This window comes from Lathamus discolor, chromosome 3 (genome assembly GCF_037157495.1).
Source record: "Lathamus discolor isolate bLatDis1 chromosome 3, bLatDis1.hap1, whole genome shotgun sequence".
NCBI lineage: Eukaryota > Metazoa > Chordata > Aves > Psittaciformes > Psittacidae > Lathamus > Lathamus discolor.
In genome coordinates, this window is record NC_088886.1 from 32,887,622 (window position 1) to 32,911,694 (window position 24,073).

Here is a 24,073-nt window from a genome sequence, read left to right on the forward strand (position 1 = left end):
TACATACAGACTTAACAGAAGGATTGATTTGGGACTGCAGAGAGACTTCAAGCTTTTCATTAACATACTTCCTTGTGTGGGAATCGCCGGGAGACGAGCTCATCCGATGATGACCAACAAGTCTCATTTATTGCTAAGCAGATGGATACTTATATACCTTGCTTGCATGTTTATAGTTTGGTTACAGAGAGATCATTGGCTTATAGCTTTTACATGTTACAAGATCATTGGTTTATAGCTTCTACATGTTACAAGATCATTGGTTTATAGCTTCTACATTTTTGCAGCTACACCGTGCACCCCCCCACCACCCTCCTTCTCATGCACTTATCACTTAGTGGCCTTGGCTGTGATTGGTCATAGTATGTTGCTGTTTGCCGGTGTCCTTCATTTCCTCATTATCTGGCGTGAGAGGTTTGCACCATGCTCTACACAGATGTCTTGTTTCAGCTCATTGATGGGAATGTGACCTTTTGACCTTTTTCGACAAGCCAATCCTCCACATCCTTGTAGTAAGCCTTTGCATCAAACTGCTGGGAAACTAGTCCTGTCATTTCTTTGTCTGCCCTGGCAAAGTCTCCAGGCAATTACTCAGTTTCAGATCAAGTTAGGCTAGTCCTAGAACTAGCATTTTGCATGCATCTTTTGAATGACACTGTTTTTTGTTTTAGTTTTTGTTTGGTTTTGTTTGTTTTTCTTCTCCAGAGGGACAGTAGTAAGAATATAAGAAAACATATCCACTAAGAAAGGTTAAGCAAAGGAATGAGACTCATGAAATGAATGCATTTTCCAGATTCATGATTGTACTATTTTATATATGCTTGTTCTGGAGCTTTACATAGGACCCAATATAAGAGTACCCCAATTCTGAGTGTAACTTTCATGGTCTATGAATTTACATATAAAATCGTACTAGCAGCAATAAGCAGCTGACAATATCCCTGTCTCAGACATGCCAAAGTAATCATGAGATTATACTATGATTACATCTTTATGAACAGAATTTTGAAAAATGCCTGGAGTCTTTTCAGACTGAATTCCAAATAGAATTTACAGAAGCCCATGGTCCTGTATGTAAGCTGAATAATTTCTCTGGTTTAGACTATTTCCCAGCCTGTAAGGCAATATTGACAATGTTCAGGAAACATGTCCTTTTCAAATGCCAGCTTCCTATATCTATGTCCTGGGTTAAGCAGTAGCAGTCATTTTTTTTCTTCTTAGTAGCTGGTGCAGTGCTGTGTTTTAACTTTCGGCCTGGGAACAGAGCTGATAACACAAATGTTTGGTCTGACCAAGGACTTTGTGAGTCTCATGCTCTGCCAGGGAGGAGGGGAGGCCGTGAGGAAGCAGAGACAGGACACCTGAACCAAACTAGCCAAAGAGGTATTCCATACCACAGCACATCATGCCCAGGATGTAACGGAGAGTGACCCCGGACGGGCTAGGACTGCAGGGTTGGACAAAGTATTGGTCGGTGCTCGGTCAGGTGGGGTTGGGTGAGTTACTGGTCGGCTGGTGTTGAGGTGTTGTATTCTTTCCTCTTGTTATTTCCTTTAGCATTATTATCATTGGTGGTAGCAGCAGTGATTTGTGTTATACCTTAGTTACTAAACTGTTCTTATCTCAGCCTGTGGGAGTTGCATTCTTTTGGATTCTCCTCTCCATCCCTCCGGGAGTAGGGGGAGGGCAAGAAGGAGGGGGAGTGAGACAGCAACTCCGTGATTTATGGCTGATTTTGTTTAAACCATGACAATCTACTAAAATAATACTTCTTCACTTTCCTTCTCTTGATATATACTGGTCTTAATAGCTTCTGTCCTTGTACTAGAAAAAGTACTTATACTCTGTATTCGCAAGAAGTGAAGCCCCTCTTTAGGGGCATTAAACCTGGTAATGATGCCAAATACATTCTCCAGCCACCATAAAGTTATTTGCAGTGGCCAAATAAAGCTTTGGTTAAAAAACACTAAAAGTGATCTGAGCTTTAACAGGGTTGACTTGTAAGGCTGACACTCCACTACCTTTTAGAAAACACTCCCACTTGCTAAAAAACACTCTGCAGGGTTTATTGTTTTAAACATCAGGAAGTGAGCAAATGAAAGAGACAAACAATACAGATGCTTTGTTTTGGCTTGCATAACCTCTTCTTATATGACTGAGTTCTACTCTCTTGCATGCTGGGTTCTAAGCCATAAAAAGACTGAAGAAAAATAGTACTTTAGTGAAAAGAGCTGTTAACTTCAATTCAAACACAGGAAGTTAAAAAGAAGCAGAGAAAAAACTCTTACCCTCTTCCTTGAAACAAACAATATAAAGTATCTTACTCATGTGCCCCTGGGGATAAAATGGTGGTATCTGATACATGCCTGCTGAATCAGAATTATATTTGTACTAAACAATGCAGTACATCACATGGATCTAAGAGGTAGTTCTTTTAATTGGGCACAGCACTGTTAGCTCTCTTCCCAAACAAGCATGAGACACAAATTCCTTATAATCATAGCAGTGATGTGGTACAGCAATATGCTCTGCTCAAAACCACTCAATGTAGAAGTAGCTCCTTACAGATGCCCAATCCACCTCCTGAACTACTACATTCACAACTAAATTAAGCTTTTTTGAAAAGCATTACATGGCTCATAGACATGATGTTCAAGATGTTCAAGAAAACTCAGTGAAAGGCAGGTCTCAAAAAGGTATGTTACATTGCTGCTAAGTTTGCTTGTTGATTTTTTTTCTACAAATTAATGCCTCCATGATCTGTATTCTATCAGTATTCCATACATTTCTAGAAGGTTATTTCTGGTTGTAAGCTCCCATCACATTTTTTTTTAGGGAAAAAAAAAAAACCCAAACAAAAGCACTGACTCATACAAATTTTTGTGTTCAGTGATGCATATGTGTGTTGTCACAGAAGCACCAGAATAATAAATGAAGTCATTCTTCCCTTCAACTATTTGGGTCATTTGTTTTTTTTGCACAAAGCAACTTATTATAAAGATAAAATACATACTTCAAAATTATTCCATAACACCTATTCATCTTTGTTTTAAGTCTGCACACTAGTTTACAGAGCCATATAATTTATTTAGGGGAAGGTTGAGGAACACTGTCATTCTGCTATGGTAGTGCTAAAGCTGTTCATCATCATTCACATAATTGCAATCAATAACTTACAAAGAATTACACTATTTATATTCATTCTTGAGTACCTTGCTGAAAGTCAGTGAAGGCAATGATTACTGAATTAGATTTGCTACACAAGATCAGATTATTGCTCCATCTAGACAAGTACTTTTCTCTGGAATCTAAAACTTGATGGATTAGGTGCTTGTAAAGCAGGAAAACACTGCTTAACTGGCTTTTATCCCACCCTACTCAAACACACCTATGGGGCACAGGTTAGGATTCTAGTAATCTTTCACTCATATCTCATTCAGTAATGGGATAAACACTGCAAGTATACATTCACACTCATTCTCTCCATTTAGGTGCCTTCATGGATCAGGTTTTGCTCCTCTTACAACACTTGAATGGAAAGAAATACTAGGTCCTAAATGAATTACACAAGGAAGTGGTAGGATTCAACCCCAAGTCAGCTACAGCTCTGATGTGGATTAGTCCTGATATCTTCCCAGAGGCGAACATGTCAAAGACAAACTTTATTTTTCTTTAAAACTAGGTTTTATGAGAACTGCATGCAAGAAAACAGCCTTTATTAAAAAAATGAACAACAATTTTTAAACAACTTTTGCCTGTTATTTCTCTGAATAAGGAATCATAATCTTTAGGTTCTTCCTCAGTCCAACACTGACTTCCCATTTTGCAACAAACTCAGCACAGTCTCCGCTAGGATCCTCAGGAAAAGAGTTGGGCTTTTTTTATACCTGTCTTGTGGTCAGACTACAAATAAGCTCCTTTCTCTGCTCATCAATCCCTTCTGTACTTGAAGGCTTGGAGGTCTTTTTGATTTTTATCACTGTCCCCCTCTCATACCAGCACAGATTAGCTCTCTTTTGTTAGCCACATCTACGCTCTGGAAAACTGACAGATTATTATGTTCCTCTTCTGAATGTCACTGAGCAAGCTACCCTCCTTCCAAAGGCTTCCAACTTAGTCAAGACCACAGCAGACGGAGCAAGGTATACATGTAGCTTTTGCTAGTGGCTCAGATGCAGTCTTTTAAAGGGACACAATGTGAATAAACAATGACCAGCAAATAAATCCAAACCCATTTTTTCATCAAAAGAGCAAGCCATTTTGCTCATGGTGGAATCAAGACCCTTAGCTGCTGCTAAGATCTTGAAAAGGAGTCATACAGAATCACTGCTTTAAGCGGGCTTGAGCATTTTTACACAATTAAGCTTTGTGCCCAGAACATAGAGGCTTCCCTATGAAGTGTACATGAAATAAAACAAATTCCTATAATTTTAACATATTTGTACATATCCACAGATAACAATATTATTCTCTGTGTGTACAGATAGTACTTGCAAATAGTTAATCCATGATTACTAGATTTTACTACCTGAAATAACTTCCTGACATCTCGCTCTGCACTTATAAAAGGATATCTTTAAAACAGCTCCTTTTTCTTTTCTTCATAAAACCCACCTCCATAAAAAAATACTAGAAAGGCAAACATATTCCATTTCTCTTGTCTTTTATTGTTTTTTCAAGCACTAGGCTTGTCAGAGAAAGCTGCAGGAACTGTTCAAGTAACAGAAGCCCACTCTTTATCCAAGGGAGCACATGGCAGAGAAATGAGTCTAGATGATGTTTCAAGAGTACCTCTCAGCATTTAACAGCATGAGCAACACCTTCCAACAGAGAGAAACTGAATCATACTCCTAATTTATTCTTTCAGCAAGCTCAGAGTAACAAGCAGGTGTTTTCTGGTGGTTGTTTTTATGTTTGTTTTGTTTGTCGTTGTTTTTTTGAAGTCTTTTTTTACAGCAATTTGCTAAGCAGATTTCTAGTATATACACACTAAGAAAGAAACATGCTAATCCCAAGATCACTAAACCAACTATATTATTTCTTTATGTTTTTCACCCACAGTACAAGTTACAGCTACAGTTATTGTCCTTGTACTTTCCCCCTCTCACTTTCTAAACAAAACTCATCTGTTCATTTCTAGTCAGGCACTAGTATCGCCCTCACCTTTACAATGGTCATTTCTAGTCAGGCACTAGTATCACCCTCACCTTTACAATGGTCAGAGTGTTCTGCATACTGTGCTGCTGAATGTTCTCAAGATGCTATCAATTTATGGAAAAACTATTTCAAGGTCAGACCACTGTGAATCACCCTAAAATTTAGGAGGCTCAACTTCCAGTCATGCCTTTGAAAATTCCCTCTTTGCTGTTTCTTGTCATTTGTAAATTGTTCTACAGGTACACCATTAACCAAATGGATTAAGTACATTTGCTCTTCTGATATGAAGCTATGCTTTTATCATACAATGTGTACAATCTAGAAATGACCCCACCAATAATCCTTCAACTCCCAGCATAATGATTTGGTTTCTCTATGAGCTCTTCAAAAGAGATATGAACCTGCATAACAGGAATTTGGAACCAGGCTTCCAAAACTCTGTATCTGTCTCATCTTCCTTTTGGAACGATCAGTTAACCTGATCTTTTCAATACTCATTTAATGAAGCATTCTGTGAAATTAGAAAGACATTGATGTTCCACTTTTCAAATAATGGGTCATTTCTGATTAAACTTCGATTGAACATTCAACTTTCAATCTTAAAACAAATTGCCTCCTTTTCTTTTTAATTTGAACCCGATCTCCTGCTGCCCTCGGGTCTTGTGAAGTAATTAATTGATTTATGAATCAATTAAATGGGGATCGAAAATGCAAAAAAAACCCACAACCTGTCAAAGCCCCTAACCTGGCTTACTCTTGCTTATTTATGATGGACACTTGCGCTAAAATTCACTTCTGATTTACTAGACTCATTTTTCTAAGTTGTCCTTCCTCAACTAATTAAGTGAACATAATGCTTCACCTTCTAAAGGTACTAAATCCTTTGTGTACTGTCTTACAACACACCTTCAATTTACATGCCAACTTTCAACCAATGCATTTTAAATCATGAACAAATTCCCACAGCACTTCTGGTGATTTAATGTAAACATAGTAAATACCAGAACATTAGAGATCAAATTTTACTACACACTGTTTTAGGACTGGAAATAGTTCTGTGGTACATGCAAAAACCAATTTATTATTATTATTATTTTTTTAGGAGGCCATGACAATGCTGCACCTACAACAGAGAGTCCCGTTTTCTTGACTATGACTTTAGAAACAGTTCAATTACTGAATTCCTTAATACGTTCTCATTCCATCCTGAATACATTTTTCTTGCCTGCTGGATATTCCCAGCATTTATAAGAAAACATCCCTCTGTCCTTAACCTGGTGGATAATACACAAATACCTCAAGAATTTTGTGTGTGTTTTGTTCGTTTGTTCCTTTTTTGAAAGGAACATGCAGTGGAGGTTTCTCCATCCAGTAAAAACGCTCAATCTGGTAAAAGACAGTCCTAAGACTCAAGTTCTTTAATCAGTTTGACTTCACCTTTGCTTATATTTGACTCTATTGTCTGCATTTGTGACAGCTTTGCCCTTCAGCACTTCACAGTATTTGCACCACCAATTTTGTACTCCACAAAAGCAAAATTCTCTTAGAAAGGTACAACAGAGAGCAAAAAACTGAAATTTGTACAGGTAAGCCGAACAGTATAAAAATGCCAATCTAACACTGCTAAAGTCTGCAAAGCAAATACACAAAAGGAGGATGAAAGCCAAGAGAAAGCTGTTTATTTTTTTCACACAGACCAAAGAATAATGTTTTGGAGAGGAAAATTTAGGGATATAAAGATTCTGCTGCATCGGGACTGATAACATAATTGGTTACCTGTCCACATATATATGTGTGTGTGTGTCTGTGCTATGAGCTACTACCCTTTCACTTTCTGCCTTTTTGTAATACAACAGTATGAAGAGTAGAATTGTAGCAACCTGAGGAACACTCACAAACATGCAGTGTCTAATAACTAAAACACAAAGTTAGTAGTCAGTGCTTACCTTCACAATCATCCTGAGAAGCAAATCTAGCTGGGAGGCTGATTTTACCTGCAGAGCGTACATTATAAAGTTATGCCGTGTCCAAAACTATTACCCAGAAGTCCAGAGGCTTACAACTGCATGAGGACTTATGTGCATCTGTATTCAAAACACTTTTCAAAAATTTGTCATAACAGGAAGGTATAAACCCCATCAGAAGGAAAGATAAAGAGAGAGCAGTGAGAATAACAAAAATACTGGTGAAATCTGCACTGCAGGTTCTCATCAATTCCTTATTCCATTTTACCCTAGTATCAAGCAATTAGCATATGACATTTTGGCAGCAAATACACAATTGTATCCCTCTGTGAAACAGGTGTGTCACTTCAGCTGGGCTAGAAGACCGTCTCATCTCCATCCATTTTCCTTTTTTTTTTTTTTTTTTTACTGGCAGGGTATAAGAGATTGAACCAGAGATTTGACTGGAACAAAGATTAAAAAAAAGAGTAATGGAAAAGAGCATCTCATATTCTAAAATATGGCTTATCATCGGCTATCTGGAATACTTTTAGTTTGAGCAGCAAACTGAAGTAGATTTTCAAACAGATTTACTGAAAAAGTGGATTATCTAGCATAGAACACACTGAAGCCAAAGTGTAGTACTCTGATGTGTGGGTTAAACTAAATCAATGGCATAGCACCAGGGATTGATGTACAGCATACAAGATTTCTCACTAATAAAGGCCCTTAAAGCTGCAAACATATTGCAGAAGAGAGTGTATGCTTTTCCACCTCACTAGCAGACTGCCTGTTCCCTATCTTGCAAATGCTCTCAAAATCTAATTAAATATTCCACAAAAATCCACTAAGGATTATGAAGTGATATAAAAGCTGGTTTTCACTGTAAGCATATGCCAATTCTTTTTAGAAAGCACGTCTTCGCAGTCGCCACAGCCTAATGTGTGTCAAAAATCTCATTCAAAGTCAGAACGACCCTATGTTGTGAAAATGGTTATGCTGGAAGGAGGTTTTGACAAGAAGCTTTTCTTCAGAATTTTTACCACTTCAGTTCACTGAAGAACTTTCAGAAAAGAAACAAAACCAAATCTATCTACATTTTTAATATTCTGGTAAAGATGCTCAGTGACCTTGTGATGTCATCAGAGGCCAGACAAAATAAGCAAGGCCTGCCAAATCACACTACACAGAAAACGGAAAAGGCAGAATTGGAATCACTGATGCACAATTTATTTTATTATTCAACTCAACTGTAGCCAGAAAAACTCAAGCCAACAGTAATCAGACAGGAAAAGAATATAAGCACTTTACTCTCATCTCTTTTAACTTAATGTTTTCTTCCTCGCAACAGTAAGTGAATTGAAATAATCAGTGTAAAGCTATAAATTCACAGACTGCAGCATAAAGAAAGCAACTTTTAACACATCAGGACACTTGCATAGCTTTATTCTTCTCTAGAATTTTCCCTTGATGCTTTTTAAACTGAAAGCAGAATCAGCAGTTTAAGTAAGAGGAAGCAGCCCAAAGTCAGAAAACAGGAACCCTCAGAGAGGATCTTTCTCAATTGTCAGAATTTTAGAAAAAGGACAGCTCAGTTCAGCTTTACTACATTTAAGAGAGAACACCTTTCCTTGGATGCGTCATGTGCATGATGTAAGAACACTTTGTAACATTTTATGATCAATTGTGAGTACTCAAGTTACATGGAAAACATGCAGAACCAGTAAGATCATCCTAACAACGTCCTGCTATAAGCCATGAATTCATAGAATCATAGAATAGTGATAGTGGCTGTCACATAGTATAGAATTTCAGTGACAATGTCTTTCATAACCACAAATATTATAAAGCACAATGGGTTTATTTCCTGATTTGATGCTTCCTACTTCTAGTTTTTAGTGCTTTAAAACACTGTATAAGGTATTATACTGAATGAAGAAATCTGGACAGATATTCTGCAGGTGGGAACCTCACAGTTTTACAGTAAGAATCAGAATCGGCTTTTGCTAACAACAGTGATGTCTTCAAAGACAGTATCTATTTATTGAAAGCCTTATTAAACAGCTATTTAATGGCCGTGATAAGATACATCAAACACTGCAAATGTTGAGAGGATGTATCATTGACTGAAATCACAGCTGTTTGATAGTCCAGTGATCTTGATTATTTTTCCTGACATACTAAAACACAAAGCTGAGTGCCACACTACTAGTATCTGCTGACACAGAACAAGTTCTGATACTTATTCCAGACACTCTGCCGGAAGACTTTTAGTTGGTCTGTTGAATTTAGCCACTCAGAATAATAACTCTAAAATGCTGTCTTGAATGCAAGATGCCATTTACTTCTCCAGGGAGGACAGATAATTCAGCGTCTTGTACCCTTAGATAATACATGTTTCAGTAACTAGATGCTTCAGCAGGCTATCAAACAGAAGCAGTAATTGGTGTCTAAGCAAATGCCTCGTATGTTTTCCTACATCCCAATGACCCTGTTAACTTCTAACCTATCTTTCTTCCACTGACTTTCAAGAACCTTCAGCCAGTTCCACGAAAATAAAGTCTATGAGAGAATCTGTAAGGACAGTTTATAGCAACGTATTCATGCAGTGTGAGTGCTAAAGAATCTGTGCATTTCTGTTACTGTATGTAAAGAATATTCCCCCTCTGGATGCACAGTGGAATGTTTGGACATTGAAGCACTAGGATTTGTGAGACCAAACAGATGCTTTTGGAACAAAGTAATGCATCCAACTGATGAGAACATCATCAGTTTGACTAACACTAGTGGAGTAACAGAAATGCTCTTCCATGAAATTAAGTAGCTAAATATTCATATTATTCAATAAAAAACCTCAACCAATCAACTGAACATCAAATGTATTTTGTCTTGTAAAACACTGACTCACTAACCTTAACAATTTCAGTATGCTCTCACTATCAAATTAGCACCCAAGCAAACAGATGGACTAATGTATTACTGATGAGTACTACACTGAGTAACCTCTAAATGTACTGAGAAATTAGAAAGCACTAATTTATGCTAAAGGCAGACAGAAAAGAAAACATGATGGTCAGAAGAAATGTAGTATGAATAAACAAAAGCATAGCTATTATAAACGCAGTATAGCCCATGAGTGAGAAGGGAAGACACACAAGCAGCCATGGTTTGGACCTATCTCCAAAAGCAGTCCCAAGACAACCTACTGGGGACAGTCTGAACCATATTTTCTTACACCCTGGCAGCTCATCATTTGTTCATGAACAAAAATGAAACCTCTCTTCACCTTGACACATCTAACTCCCATTGCTACACCTTGTTGACCATAATGTTCTACTATGAAGTTCGTAACACCTGCCAGCAGCAAATGCAGCAGCAGCAAACTCTCTAGAGACAGTTTAGAAAAAGGGAATCATGGATTCCCAAACAACCTGCCATTCTGAGGCTGATACACATTTGATTCTTTGCAAAGAATTTCTGGTGTCTCTATTATTTTAAGCACACTAGTACTTTGACTCTTTCATACATGCATGAAACATCTCCTGTAACTCCTCACTGGCAGCTACCAGGTGTGTATTTCCTTAAAAAATGAATACACACCAGGGAGAAAGGACTAGTAAAGCATGGAAAGAAGGGAGCCATGCAGAGCCATATTTTCAGATGGAAAAGCTACCAAATTGCAGATCATCACAGCAACACACTGCTGTTATGGAAACATTTATTAATCTAGATACAGAAGGGGAAATACGGTTTCTATTTAGGGTAGGAATCTCCCTGGAATATCAGGATCAAACAACTGGTGCTAATTCTCTTCTAAGGACATTCATGCATATGCCATAGGCCTGGAAGATTTGTTTCGAGCAGCTAAGACTTGAAGTACACCGTGTCTTCATATATGGTCTGCCCTGATCCTTCAAAGAAAATGATGTCATGATGCTTCTAACTGAAATTCCTGATAAGTATAGCTTGATCTGATAAATTAATTGGTACTAGGTGACAACCCAGGAGGATGATATAACAGAAGAAAAACATCATAAAATTTACCAGAAGAGCCTAGTCATCTGTAGATCATTTAAGTAGTCACTCTTTCCTGCCAGGAAAGGGACTGGAGGACATACCAGAAGTAAAGGAGAAAATAATCTGAATGTGGAGTAACAGTGAGATTAATGATGTGATGCAAAAGTGTTGCTGTAACTGCATTAGGAATATAGAGATTTGAAACTTCAGAACATAAACGATTGATCTTAAGCACTCTAACTGTTTGACTAGTGAAGTACGTTAGTGATAAAAAAAAATGGCTCAGTAAAGGGTATCACTGATTAGACAACTCATATTTGCTTTAGATATACACACACAGAGGTAAAGGTTGTGTTCGTGGAATTAAATTTCTTGCTTTACACAGAATTTACTGACAAAACTATACCCCAGACTTTTCTGCCTTCCATAATGCCACCTTGATTTTATATTTGTATATAAACATATGCATATAAAAATAAGGTGTGATTACATATATATATGTAATTACATATATATTACATATATAGATGTAATAATATATATATATAATATATATATATTTATAAATAATCCTTGACAAGAACTTTGCTAAGAGAGAATGCACGAGAACATTGGTCAGAAATTTACAGTGACAGATATCAGGGTTTGTTCCAAATACATTCAGGTGCTTCACATTACAGTCCATATTACATTCCTAGGTAAGCTGCAACTCAGACATTATAACTAGAAGACAGAGGTTGTATTTGTTGCTGGGGATTATCTGTCCTTGAGTTTGCAAATTGTTTACTGGTTGTTTTCGGGTTTGTTAGCATATACAGTCCATTCTGTATCTGCGATACGGAGAACTGTTCTTTCAAAGCAATGGCAGATTTTAATAAGTTCTGGCAGCCAGAGAAATGGTAATAGCTCACCAGCAGGCAGAAATTACCTTTATTTTCATTGTTTGTTTTGAGAAATCTAAGTAACAGTGTGATGGAGGTTATCATGGTAATGGCATAGCTATTTTGTGGTAATATAGCTGCTAGCCATCAACTGCACTATGCTGTTATGACTGATACACTAGTTGCAAACTTGAAAATAAAAATACTTCAAATGCTTCCTTCAAGTACCACTTAAGTTAAACTTCTCACAGAGGTTAATTACTTAGACAATTTCACTGAACTAAAATTGAACAATACAAACATCATGTCAAGGTCATAAATGGAACCATCTCACTGTTATCAGTGAATCAATACTGATGAGAAACAGACTGTCCCAGTGGGACAAAGATGTCCGTGGTAAGATCCCAGACATGGCCATTCTGGCTGACTGCATAGAGCATGCTTAATCCTTTACACACAGCCAGCATCCTGAACTTCCTTGTCATCTGATTTCTGTGAATTTGTATGATCAGTTCAAAACTTTACCTTGAATCCCCCAAGAACTAAAACAGCAGCTGAAGGTCCCCATAACATAGGATTACAATGGTGGTCCTAACCACTGACAACCGAAACCCCCAACTTAGGGACATTCAGTACTGTTTGCACTCAGACAAAAATTGGTATAAACACCAGTTTCACATTCACTTTTAAAAAGACACAAGGCAGACGCACCGAAGAGATACACTGCCTAAGCCCTTCCTCTACAAGAACATAAGGACATGAAAGACACGAAAAAAGCATGCAGCACGGGAGTTATTTTTAGGTAAACTAGGCCCTAAGTTCTCTCCATCAAGGACAACTCCTCTGCTTCTTTTCCCATAACAAAGAAAAAATGGAAAGCTTTTGATTCCTTTTGAAAGAAGCGCATGATGTGTCAGCCTAAGCATGTAAATAGTGAAATCAAGAAACTGCAGTAAGTTTCCCTAAAGAGTGGTAAAAAAAGAAGAAAAGAGAGCAGGACAGGAAGGAAGGGAGGAAGCAGAGACAGTAAAAAAAAAAAAACCTTAGGGGCCACATTCATTGCAGAGTTAAGATTTAGTGGCTTTGCTTTTACACAAGTGTGGGCAAAAAAATCACTTTTAAGGGCTCTAATGAAAGTTGAAAGTTACCTTCAAAAAGTTACGCATATTTCAACAGAAATAAAAATCATTATGCATTCTCTCTAAAGAGGACACAATCTCAAACTGTCAAAATTCTAAACTCTTCTACATATATTACATACAAATGCCTTCTATAAAGAAACCTCTTTTCATTTTTCTTCTAAATTAGCTTAGTGGTCCATGGTATTACACTATCTTGGTCTAGCCTGTGAATAATGTGACAGGTAATTTTTATACTTCTTGCCTGTGCTTAAATCTGAGTGAAGATACGGAAAACAACTTTTATGGCCTAGGTGTAAAATAAATGTTCTATAAGCCCTGCATATCCAAACTTAGACATAAAATATTTCATGCTAAGTACGTGTCCATCAATAAATAACAAAAAAGAGGTTTGGTTTGTGGAGGGTTTTTTTTGGTTGGTTATTGTTTGTGTGGTTTTTTTGTTGTTGTTGTTTGGGGTTTTCTGTTTTTGTTTTGTTTAATAACAATATTCAGTAACTTGTTTTTTCTCAAAACAAAATGATCATAGAATCATAGCATAGAATCATAGAATAGTTAGGGTTGGAAAGGACCTCAAGATCATCTAGTTCCAACCCCCCTGCCATGGGCAGGGACACCTCACACTAAACCATTCCTCACAAGGCTTCATCCAACCTGGCCTTGAACACTGCCAGGGATGGAGCACTCACAACCTCCCTGGGCAACCGATTCCAGTGTCTCACCACCCTAACAGGAAAGAATTTCCTCCTTATATCCAATCTATACTTCCTCTGTTTAAGTTTTAACCCATTACCCCTTGTCCTGTCACTACAGTCCTCGACGAAGAGTCCCTCCCCAGCATCCCTATAGGCCCCCTTCAGATACTGGAAGGCTGCTATTAGGTCTCCACGCAGCCTTCTCTTCTTCAGGCTGAACAGCCCCAAGTAACCTACCACATTATCACAGACAGGATTTACAACTCTGTGTTATCAGACAGCAATAAATTATGTACTAGCATGCACTGGGAAAGGTAAGTAATATGCAGATAACATAGGTAATCATCTAGCTATAATGTAAAAATTATATTCCTCATGAAACTGTTGACTGCAATGACATAAAAATGGATATTTTCTATCTTGAAAATGCTCAAAACGCTCCTCTACCAACTTCAGTTTGCAAGTGGTTGAAAGAGCTTCAAAATGCTGACAACTTTAATGTTTGGTTTACAGTGCTGAAGAAACAATCCTATCTCTAGCTGAAATCATGGCAATCTCAGATTGTATTTTCTCTTGTACCCAAAGCAAGGCTACTTCTCTGTTCCTGTGCTTTAGTTATGTTCCAGTGCTTCAGCAACTATGCTGTAAACTGTGCTAAGACAGACAATGAAACTGAATTAACTTGCCACTATGGGATTGGCTCTTTTCTCTTTAGTGAAGAAGCCCACTACTACATTTCCAAATATCAATCTTTTAAAAGCTGCTTTCCACTATTCCCTTTCACAAAGGTAAAAAGACAAGTGCAGCCATCAGATTAAAATGCTCAATCCAGCAAACTGCATTTTTAAGGTACTCCACCAAGAAGAGAAAAATTATATGGGATAATGCTTATATAAAAACTAGGCAAAATCTAAAGAAATAAGGGAGGAAATAAAGAGAAACATAAGCAGATTAAAAGAGGAGGTATGGATAAGCTTTTTAAGTTCTGAGTGTCTGTGACAGGTAAAACTATGGCTAAAGACAGGAAAAAAACAAACAATTATTTCCAGACCATGCTGTTAGTCCTGGTATTATATTTTAATATAAGAAATGCAGTGTAAAAATGAAAGAAAGTATTTCTGCCAAACAACTTTCTGGAGAATGCTGGAAATAATCCTGATACTCTACTGCAAAAGCTATGTCATATTTTAAGACAAATACATGGTACATTATAAGATGTAAAATTAACATCAATCAATTTTAAGTAAAAATTGGCAGCAAGTTATTTGAAAGAGTAAGGTCACTCAATAGTTACAACACTGTGGAAGACTCAAGTGTCATCTCTCCACATACCTCAAGTATCGACACGCATATCCGCGCCATAGCAGAATCTGACTTCCCCTTTCCATGTTTGACAACGCCACTAAAGAAGCAGGATTAGAAAATAGCCCTTATTTTTGCCTCAGAGTTTCAGTGATCCTGTGAAATCTGCCTCTCCTTCCTCAGAAATAATACCCTAATACCAGCCTTAAAACTCATATCCAAAGCATGCAGGATCAGTCCTAGTGAAAACATATACCAGCACATTTAGCCTTTCTCAGTATATACTGAATATACTGAGTATTTCTCAGTATATACTGAAATCACTATCTCTATAACCAACTGCTGTGTAAACAACTTAAATTTTAAATTACAGCTTTTCCCTAACAGGTGATACTTCTATTCCAATTAAAAAGTAATGGGGTAAAACACTGCTCAGAAGCCCAAGAGATTTATTTTACTCTGCCTCTGTAGTAGAGGGAATCTATACTGCTGAATAAAGTCCTCACTGTGATGTTATTTATATTACAAAGAACCTTTTGAAAAGTTCATAGATAAAATTCCAAAAGTGTACTGAAAGTTGAAACTTTCACACATTTTAATTAAATGATTACCACTTGAATACCTTGCATCCTTCCCATGTTTACGCTTCAAGCCTTTCATCAAGAGGTAGCATTGTTCTATTACATAAACACGTGAGAAAAATAGTAAGGAAAGACAAAAGCCAAATGGGGTAAAGAACCTAAACTTTTTGAGTGCAGTGGTTTGACCAGAAGTACAAACTGTTTCTTAGAAATACCACGTGGATTATGTAAAACACTTTACAGATCTGGATTAAATATGCTGCGTAGTACCACTGCTAAACCCTGTTCTATAGCAACAGAGAAATCAAGGGCTTTTTTTAATGAGTAAAAAAGTAAGTTTGTTTTGTTTCTCTGAATATGAAGTAATTACCAGTTGAGTTTCAGAGATATTAAACACAAATTCAACTGACACTATTTAGAATTGGGGGAACTCAGCATACTTAATGGATGAAGCACCTCAGGATGGTCAGCTGGAACATGTGTCAAAATTTCGAAGGACTTTTCTTTCAAGTAACCCTGATTATAAAGAAATGATCTTAGGAATCTAAGCCACAAGTTCTCTTCCTCCATGGGCTTTCCACCCATTGCCTCTAAACCACAGCGATTATATACACTTTCTGAAATAAATCATTCTATCCTCACAAAACAACTTGCTTAACAGTTAAGAGTTCTGTTAAGTCTGTGACTTAAACCACTTTCTTTTATTACAGCCACAGATTTGAACAATGAGCCTTTTATTTCTGTAAACATTAAGTTTCAATTATTTTTAACACTTGTATTTTGTAGACATCAGTCACAAGAGCAGAGTTGGGTCTACAGTGACTGTTAATTCATCTGGAAGAAAACAGTTATCAGTCACACATCTGAAATAAACCAATTAATATTAGAATTTCCATTAATGTGAGAATTGTTGTCAATGTCACTACTGGGCAAAAAGCAACAGAGGAGGATGAAAAAAGATGCGTAAGGTAAGAGAAAAAAATGATATAGCAGTATTTTTTGTTACACAGGCACACAATCAATGCACATTCATTCAGAAAGAAGAACAATGAAGAATTCAAACATAAAACGAATGCATGCTCTTCAGATGACACACCACCGTATCCAATGCTTTCAGTTATTCTTAACTGACAACCAAGTAACCGAGAGCTGAGCTTTAATCATGTTGTTTAAAATATAAAAACGCCACAAGTGAAGAATTTATGTCTAAGACACTAAGCAGAATCACAATAAACAGTGATGTATCCAAAATCAGTTTTGTTCATTATATGCACATAGTTTATATCATTCTAGAGATATTTATGCATTATAGCTGTTGTAACATTTTTCAGTTTGAAAATACACTGACATAGAAATAAATATGGCTGGTATTTTCAAGGGTATAGAAATAGTCCACACATGAAAAAAAATAAAAATCAGAATTTACTCACTTGCTCCAATTTGTCATTTCCGATGTACCAATGACCATACGACCGAGTAATTCCATTGAAACCTAGCTCTTACTGAAGTAGTTAAAAAGCAGTACAGAGCTGTGTTACTATAATAACAAAGTTAAGCCTGTGATCTAGGACCTCTTTTACTTTATGCTGCTGTTTCTTGTTGATGTAAAGCTAAGCAAAGATGTTTCTAATACTATTCTCCACTGAGGTAAGGACTAATAGACTTATAATAATGGGCTTTCCTTGTTAGAGAAACTTAGGTTTTAAATCAACATTTTATCTCTCCCTGGATGCTCTATATGGTCACTTAGATGTAAATTAATCATTAACTTGAACAGCACGACACCTCCACAAGATAAAATAATCTGTGCTATTAGGAAAATTTTATCAGCCTTTCTTCTAATAGATTACAAATCAGAATGTGACCCTCATATGGAGGTAAAGCCAGTGCATCAGAGGTTAGGAAGAGTGGAAGGCTTTCTTCAGTAACTGCACGAGAATCCTTGGAAATTGGGTTAATATTACATTTTTTTCCACTTGAGAAATTCTTCCAAGTTTACTTCTCACTTGCAGACTAAAACGCTGCATATTTTCTGCTAGTAAATAAATGAGTTACATTTCTCTCAGTGCGTTTTTATACTAGTGGTTCAATACTTAGAATGCACTTTTACTAGCTCACAGATCTGACCACAGGCATTTGCCATGCAGATTTAACCTCCCTGAGGCTGTGTGGTTTGCTGTATTAGGTAATTTCAAGCAAGATAGTTTTATTTACTCTTCTGGTCTGGATGTTTCCTCTTACAACTTTTATTCCCTCTTATTTATTCCTTGGGTTGCTGCCAATGAAAAGCTTTTAAAATCTTCTCTCTGAGAATTGGAATTACATGACTGTGTAAGAAATGCATTTCTAAAGCTGACCTGTAACTGTTGCTCTGTAGGCAGGCTGCAAGACACAGGTCTCTGGCTTTTTTACTCTAAAACTTTGAGTGTGGAATAGCATCAGTTTTATGTGACTCTGCATGCTGACGGGTGGATAAAATAAACTACTAATGTATATTCCAAAAGAAAATTTCCCGAGTAGGTCACAATAGTGAAAGAAACAGTAGAGGAAACCAATCTGGCAAAATGATAGTCTACAAAAGCATATCAAAACATCCCACTTCTGAAATCTGGCTTCCCAAATCCGACCCGTGCTTCGCAACGAAGCTGACAAAGCTGAGGAATAGTTTAAAAAGCTGAATGGCTTGAAAACAAACAAAAACCCCACCCTGCAACTTGAAGATTATTTGCAGTCACTGATCTGCACTAGAGAAATTCCTACAATATTTATTAGTACGGCTGTAAATCCAGAATTATTTGTCTCCCTTATAACAATACTATCCCTGTTTGATGCAATAAACATAATCCCCAATGAATAACTGCAATAAACAGTAGAAAATAAACAGATTCCTTGTCTGACAGAATATAGGGGAGACAATAAGCCTATGTTTTAAGGGACTGTTACTAACTGCTTTAATAAATAACAAAAATATATCCATGAATCCAAATTTAGTCATTCTGTGTGACTTCACTTTTCGGAAAAAAAATCAACCTCTTGAAAACAGAAATTTACGTATTTTGCTAAGCAGGTTTATTTCTCACATAAACCAAAACTCATGGGGTCAAGATCTCCTGTGGTCTGAGAGGTGTAGTATATCAACTTCAGGACTGAAGATTACACTTATCTCAAGTTTATTTCCAGGAAAGAATTTTGCAAGAAAGACAAATGCTGAGTTTTCAACAGAGAATCAAATTTGCTGTGTAATTTTTAAGCAAATATGAAAATATTTTCTTTTATGACTTGAATTACATTGCCAAGTGTATCTGAGAGACAAAAATGCACATCTGCAAAGTTAACTGAACACTATGAATAACTTTGGTAGGACTGAAATAGAAAATAGCCAAAGGAACCTTCAGTGTTCATACTATAAATGTTGCACAACTGTTGCTGGGAAATACTTATTATTTTGATATACTGAAGTCTGCAGATCCTTTCTCATGCTTTATAGATCCTATATACACAGATCTGGAATTAAAATTATGTGGAATAGCTGCTAAGTGACAACAGAAATTTGCACTGGTCCACGAGCCTGTCATAAACATTGCACACATAGGCCTCTTGCCTTCACATTTTCCTTACAGACACTGCCTTGTGTTTAAATCTGAAACAGAATACTTTGCCTAATAGGTGCAGTGATTTCTGTTTGGAAACAGAAATTTCCTTATTTATATAAATTCTTGACAATATATTTAAAGTTACACAACAACATGACAACGATGTTTCACTATCTGGCATATTTCTGTTTAGGTTTGCACTTGTTAAATAGAAACATATTAGCATGCAGTGCCAGGAAGCATTCCAGTTCAAATCATCTTCAGCTTTCCTCTTAAAATTGGAAAGATGTGCGCATATGTAGATAAGCACAGTGCAAGAAGAGAAATGAGGGGAATATGAAGTCACTGCACTGTTCCATTGGCAAGAAACCACACACCTTTTCTCATGACCAATAACTAATGCCAGGCCTCCTCATCCTCAGCTGACAAACTGAGCAGATGTTTGGCTTTCTAGGTGCAAATATAACCTACAGTAGTGACGGCTGAGGACAGACACGCTTTCTGAACAGTTTACCTGTGTCCAATTAAAACCTGGTCTCCAAACAGTGCAACATGCCTCTTCCTTCTACTTACCTTGCAGAAGACAATGGACTGAAAAAGAACATGGTGTTTTGAAGACTTCAATCAAGGATACAGGTCTATACAACCAACATATATACTAGAGAGTCATATTTTGCCCACAAGTATGAAAACAAAGTTAATTTTGAATGGTGTTTCATCCTACTGGGCAGGAAAAAAAGTACACACCAAAACTTGTTTCCTCTATACCGAAAGCTGTTGGGTTAGATAATATGTAACCTATAATACTATCAGTAATATGACAATTTTTAATATAATGTCGTGCCCCCCCCTTTTCTTTTCATTTGTTCTAAACATTCATCTGTTTGTTTTAAATGCCATACCCCTATAAAATCACTCTGAAGTGTTAATCTGCTAAAGATCTAAGAAATTGCACTGCTTTCCATGTAAGGATATAACCTGAGAAAACCTAATTCTAATTCTTTCTGGTATCCTCAATTTGACCATTTTTATTTCTAACTACCTCTGATGTCTTGATGTCCTCATAAGAAAACTGTGTGACAGGTACTCCGAGATGGTTGATGAAATAATCTGAATCTCCCTGTATCTGCACAGAACTCACATTAGATCCTGGACATCTAGTCTTTTCCACACACTTGAAGCTCTGGCTCTGAAAAACAAAAAGAAATCAAAATTCTAGTTACTTATTTGCAACCAGGCTCTTAATGACTTGTATCAGTATCTCATTTACATGGCATTCTTTGGATGGAAGCATTTTAAGAACAGCCTGTAACTTACACTGGGGCAAACAGGTATTAGCTGGTTCATACTTAGTAGTGAGTCTACAAACTTTTTACCTTCTATTGATATATATTGTAGGATCAGACATAGCAGAGAATGAAGTGTGCTGCAACATGGCTGAGTCTTTCAAAGGACAAGGAAAGTCATCTCTAATTGAAATAGTAGGAGTGGCAAGAGAAGAAGCCTTTGGTAGGCTATGAAATGTCCCATGCTGGGCAGGAGATCATAGGTCATCACGGTGCCTTTTGGAAGCATGTTCCCAGGTCTTTAATGGCTAATTAAGGAATTAATTCTGCATTCAGTTAATAGCATGCTCTCCAACAGCAGAAAGCTGAATGAGATTATCATATTCAAGATATCTGATAGTGTACGAAATGCTGTTGATTTTTCTGGGTTAAATTGCTTAAAACAACTCTAATCAGTGACATGTTTGTATTTCTTTCAAATACGCATTTTATGTGAAGTCTTAGCCACAAAACAGTAACGGATATGAGAAGAAAACTGGAAAACAAGCCCAAGACTGAGTGCTACATACTTGTGTAGCTCCCAAATATATTAGGTAACTAAACACTTAATAAGCAGTAGGCACAAAGGCTTTCAGCATCTATTACAGCAAATATTTAGGGTTTTTTTTAAGAATGTTAGGAAGTTGAAATACTAGAGATTATTTTGTTTTAGCTAACAATTCACATAGTATAACTTCAGGTCCTCAGACCTACCTACTAAGTAGTTACTAGCTTGCTACAAAAACAGCCTAAGATTAGCTCTCCTTTAATACTAAAATGCACCAGATTCTGTATATTAAAGATCTTGAGCTTGGCAGGAAAATGTTATAAGAGTTAGAAAAAGACAAATCTGGGTATTTTCCACATTTAAATTAGCATAATTATTGCTTCACAGTTTCACTTCAGTGCTATGAAGAATGTAATTGCGCATTATCCACTGTATATGACAGAAGAAGCCCAAACTATATACTAATTTCAAAAGGTATTTTTAAATAACTACACTTTATCTTCTACAGTCTTTCTCAGTCAAAAACATTGTATAGCAGTGTTGTGGTTTAAGCCCAGCTGGTAACTCAGACCCACACAGCTGCTGGCTCACTGCTCCCCTTCTCCCCACCCCACTCCAAGTGGGATGGGGAGAAGAACTGAAAGAATGTAAATTCCACAGCTTGAGATCAGAACAGTCCAATAACTAAATATAACTACTACTACCACTACCATCAATAATAATAATGATAAGGGAAATAACAAGGGGAGAGAATATAAACCTAAAAAAGGGAAGGACCCCACCCCCCCCAGTAAACTTAATTGATGCTCAATACAGCTCCTCACCACCCACTGGTTGATACCCAGCCCAACCTGAGCACCAGTCTAGGTCTTCCAGGTGACTCTCCCCAGTTTATATACTGGGCATGATGTGCTGTGGTAGGAATATCCCTTTGGCTAGTTTGGGTCAGGTGTCCTGCCTCTGCTTCCTCCTGGCTTCTTGTGCTCTTCCTCACTGGCAGAGCACAAGAGACTGAAAAGTCCTTGAATGGGGTATGCACTACTAAGCAACAACTAAAACATCAGCATGCTACCACACTGTTCTCAGACTAAGACCAAAACACAGCCCTGCACTGGCTACTAAGAAAGAGCAAACTTACCTGTTACAGCTGAACCCAGGACAAGCACACAGAAAGGCATGTCTATAATTTTAAGCATATATATGCACAGAAGATCCACTCTTAAGTGATTGCTCTTTTCAGGAATTATGTTTTAAGTATCACACCATGCACTATGCTACAGTGTAGATTAGACTATATTGCAACTTCCTCATACTGCCCAATGCATCTGGTCCAGTTTCATAAATGATGAGAAGTCTGTTCTTTCTTTAATGTTTAAAAGTTTACTGAATGACACAAAACACAGCTTTTTGCTTTAACTGGAAAATCTCTGAAATAAGCAAAAAAACCAGTACCTACCACAGTCACAAATCACAAAATTAAATGACCAAATTAATACCAATAAAAGTGTTGGACAGAACAATTCAGTATCAGAAAAGACAGAGCTGAAGAGTCAATGATCCATAAGAAAGCTAAATAGTATATGGAAGGATCTTTACTTTCTAAAAAGACCTGAAACTATCTCTGAGTAAACACGATGGCAGACAAACCTCTTCAAGGCTAATGCTACTTGCATCTACTAAGGTTAAGAATTTATGTAACTATTGTGACTATCCAGAATTAATTTTCTAGAAGTAATTGGCAGAAGGGATATCTTGAAGTGTGGCATGGACCATCAAAATCTTACCATATACCTCACAGATGTAAGGAAATTGAGCAGGAAAATGAATGTACCTTTTTTCATTGTCAATCTAAATCTTTATACCTTTCACTCTAACCTTTCATCATCTCCTATGTATCTGTACCTAGAATTTATTGTGGGTTTTTCAGAAAAGAAATACTGTAAGCTGCTGCCTGGAGGTACAAGTGTGGACTTGAAATTTATACCCAGAATTCCCATTTGGGGAGGGGGTAATAGAGGATAATAAAAAAGGAAAACAAGGGTTCATGCAATGAATAACATTTCCGACAGCAAAAAATGCCAGAAGTTTTTAATCTAGCATGTGAGAAGTCAACTGGTGTAACTGTACGAACGAAGTTCTAAGACATTTTCCATTAGTGCCATCTCACTATACCCCACAATGGTTGGCTAAGTATCAAGTCATTTACTAAGCAGATTACATTTCACATAAAAGCAATCGAGGTTATAGATACTGCACGGACACAGCTAGTTAAGACTATTTTGATATTGTTCTGTATTGTTTCTAAGAAAATGATGGTAGAGTCAGTTAATTCAGAATATACACCAGGCACCACTTCTGTTAGCATGCAGGAACCTAAGAGACACCTTCCTTTTTCAGAAACCCAAGCTTTTAGCCAGCGTTCTGCCCCTTGGAAAACACTACATTCCATTTTAACTGCTCAAAAACCATGTTACTTTTTTTCCTCACTGCAATCAACAATGAAACATTTTTTCTGTATGAAAGTTTACTTATGTTTACAGATTTGGCTAAGGGTACAACGAGATATGGCACTTTGTGGTTTTTACATCACCAGCCTTCACAGTATAGGATTTATATTTTCATGACAGCAATATTCAATTCCATAGGACTAGCATCCTAAGAGTTTAACTGCTTTGTTCAACTTTCACTGCTGCTAGGAAATGAAGGTCATTCCTTAGTAAAAGACTGCTAGGGGATGTAGGTCACAGAATTGACCTGAGTGGAAGAGAAGATTACAACAATGCCAATGTCTAGAAACACAAGATTTAAAAGCATTTTAAAGTTCTTTAACGCCAAATAACTTGTCAATCATCATGTAATAGAAACTGGGTATCGCTTTGGCATTCTGTTTTCCCTTTCCTTCCCCCCATCCCAACTAGTCTGCTATTTTTGC

The 24,073-nt window shown here is 37.0% G+C and overlaps 1 protein-coding gene across 16 annotated transcripts in view; it reads right to left on the reverse strand.

Annotated features, from left to right (window-relative positions):
* Positions 1-24,073, reverse strand: part of NAALADL2 (N-acetylated alpha-linked acidic dipeptidase like 2) — a 672,041-nt gene that overhangs the window by 248,985 nt on the left and 398,983 nt on the right. For 15 of the 16 annotated variants that reach the window (XR_010611523.1, XM_065674560.1, XM_065674551.1 and 12 more), the window contains one exon: positions 20,351-20,497. Coding sequence is in view for 15 of the 16 variants with exons in the window: in XM_065674560.1 (XP_065530632.1) it covers positions 20,351-20,497 (147 nt within the window). In the remaining variant the exon portion in view is untranslated. The remainder of the gene's footprint in view (positions 1-20,350; positions 20,498-24,073) is intronic. The other variant, XM_065674559.1, reaches the window with a different exon arrangement.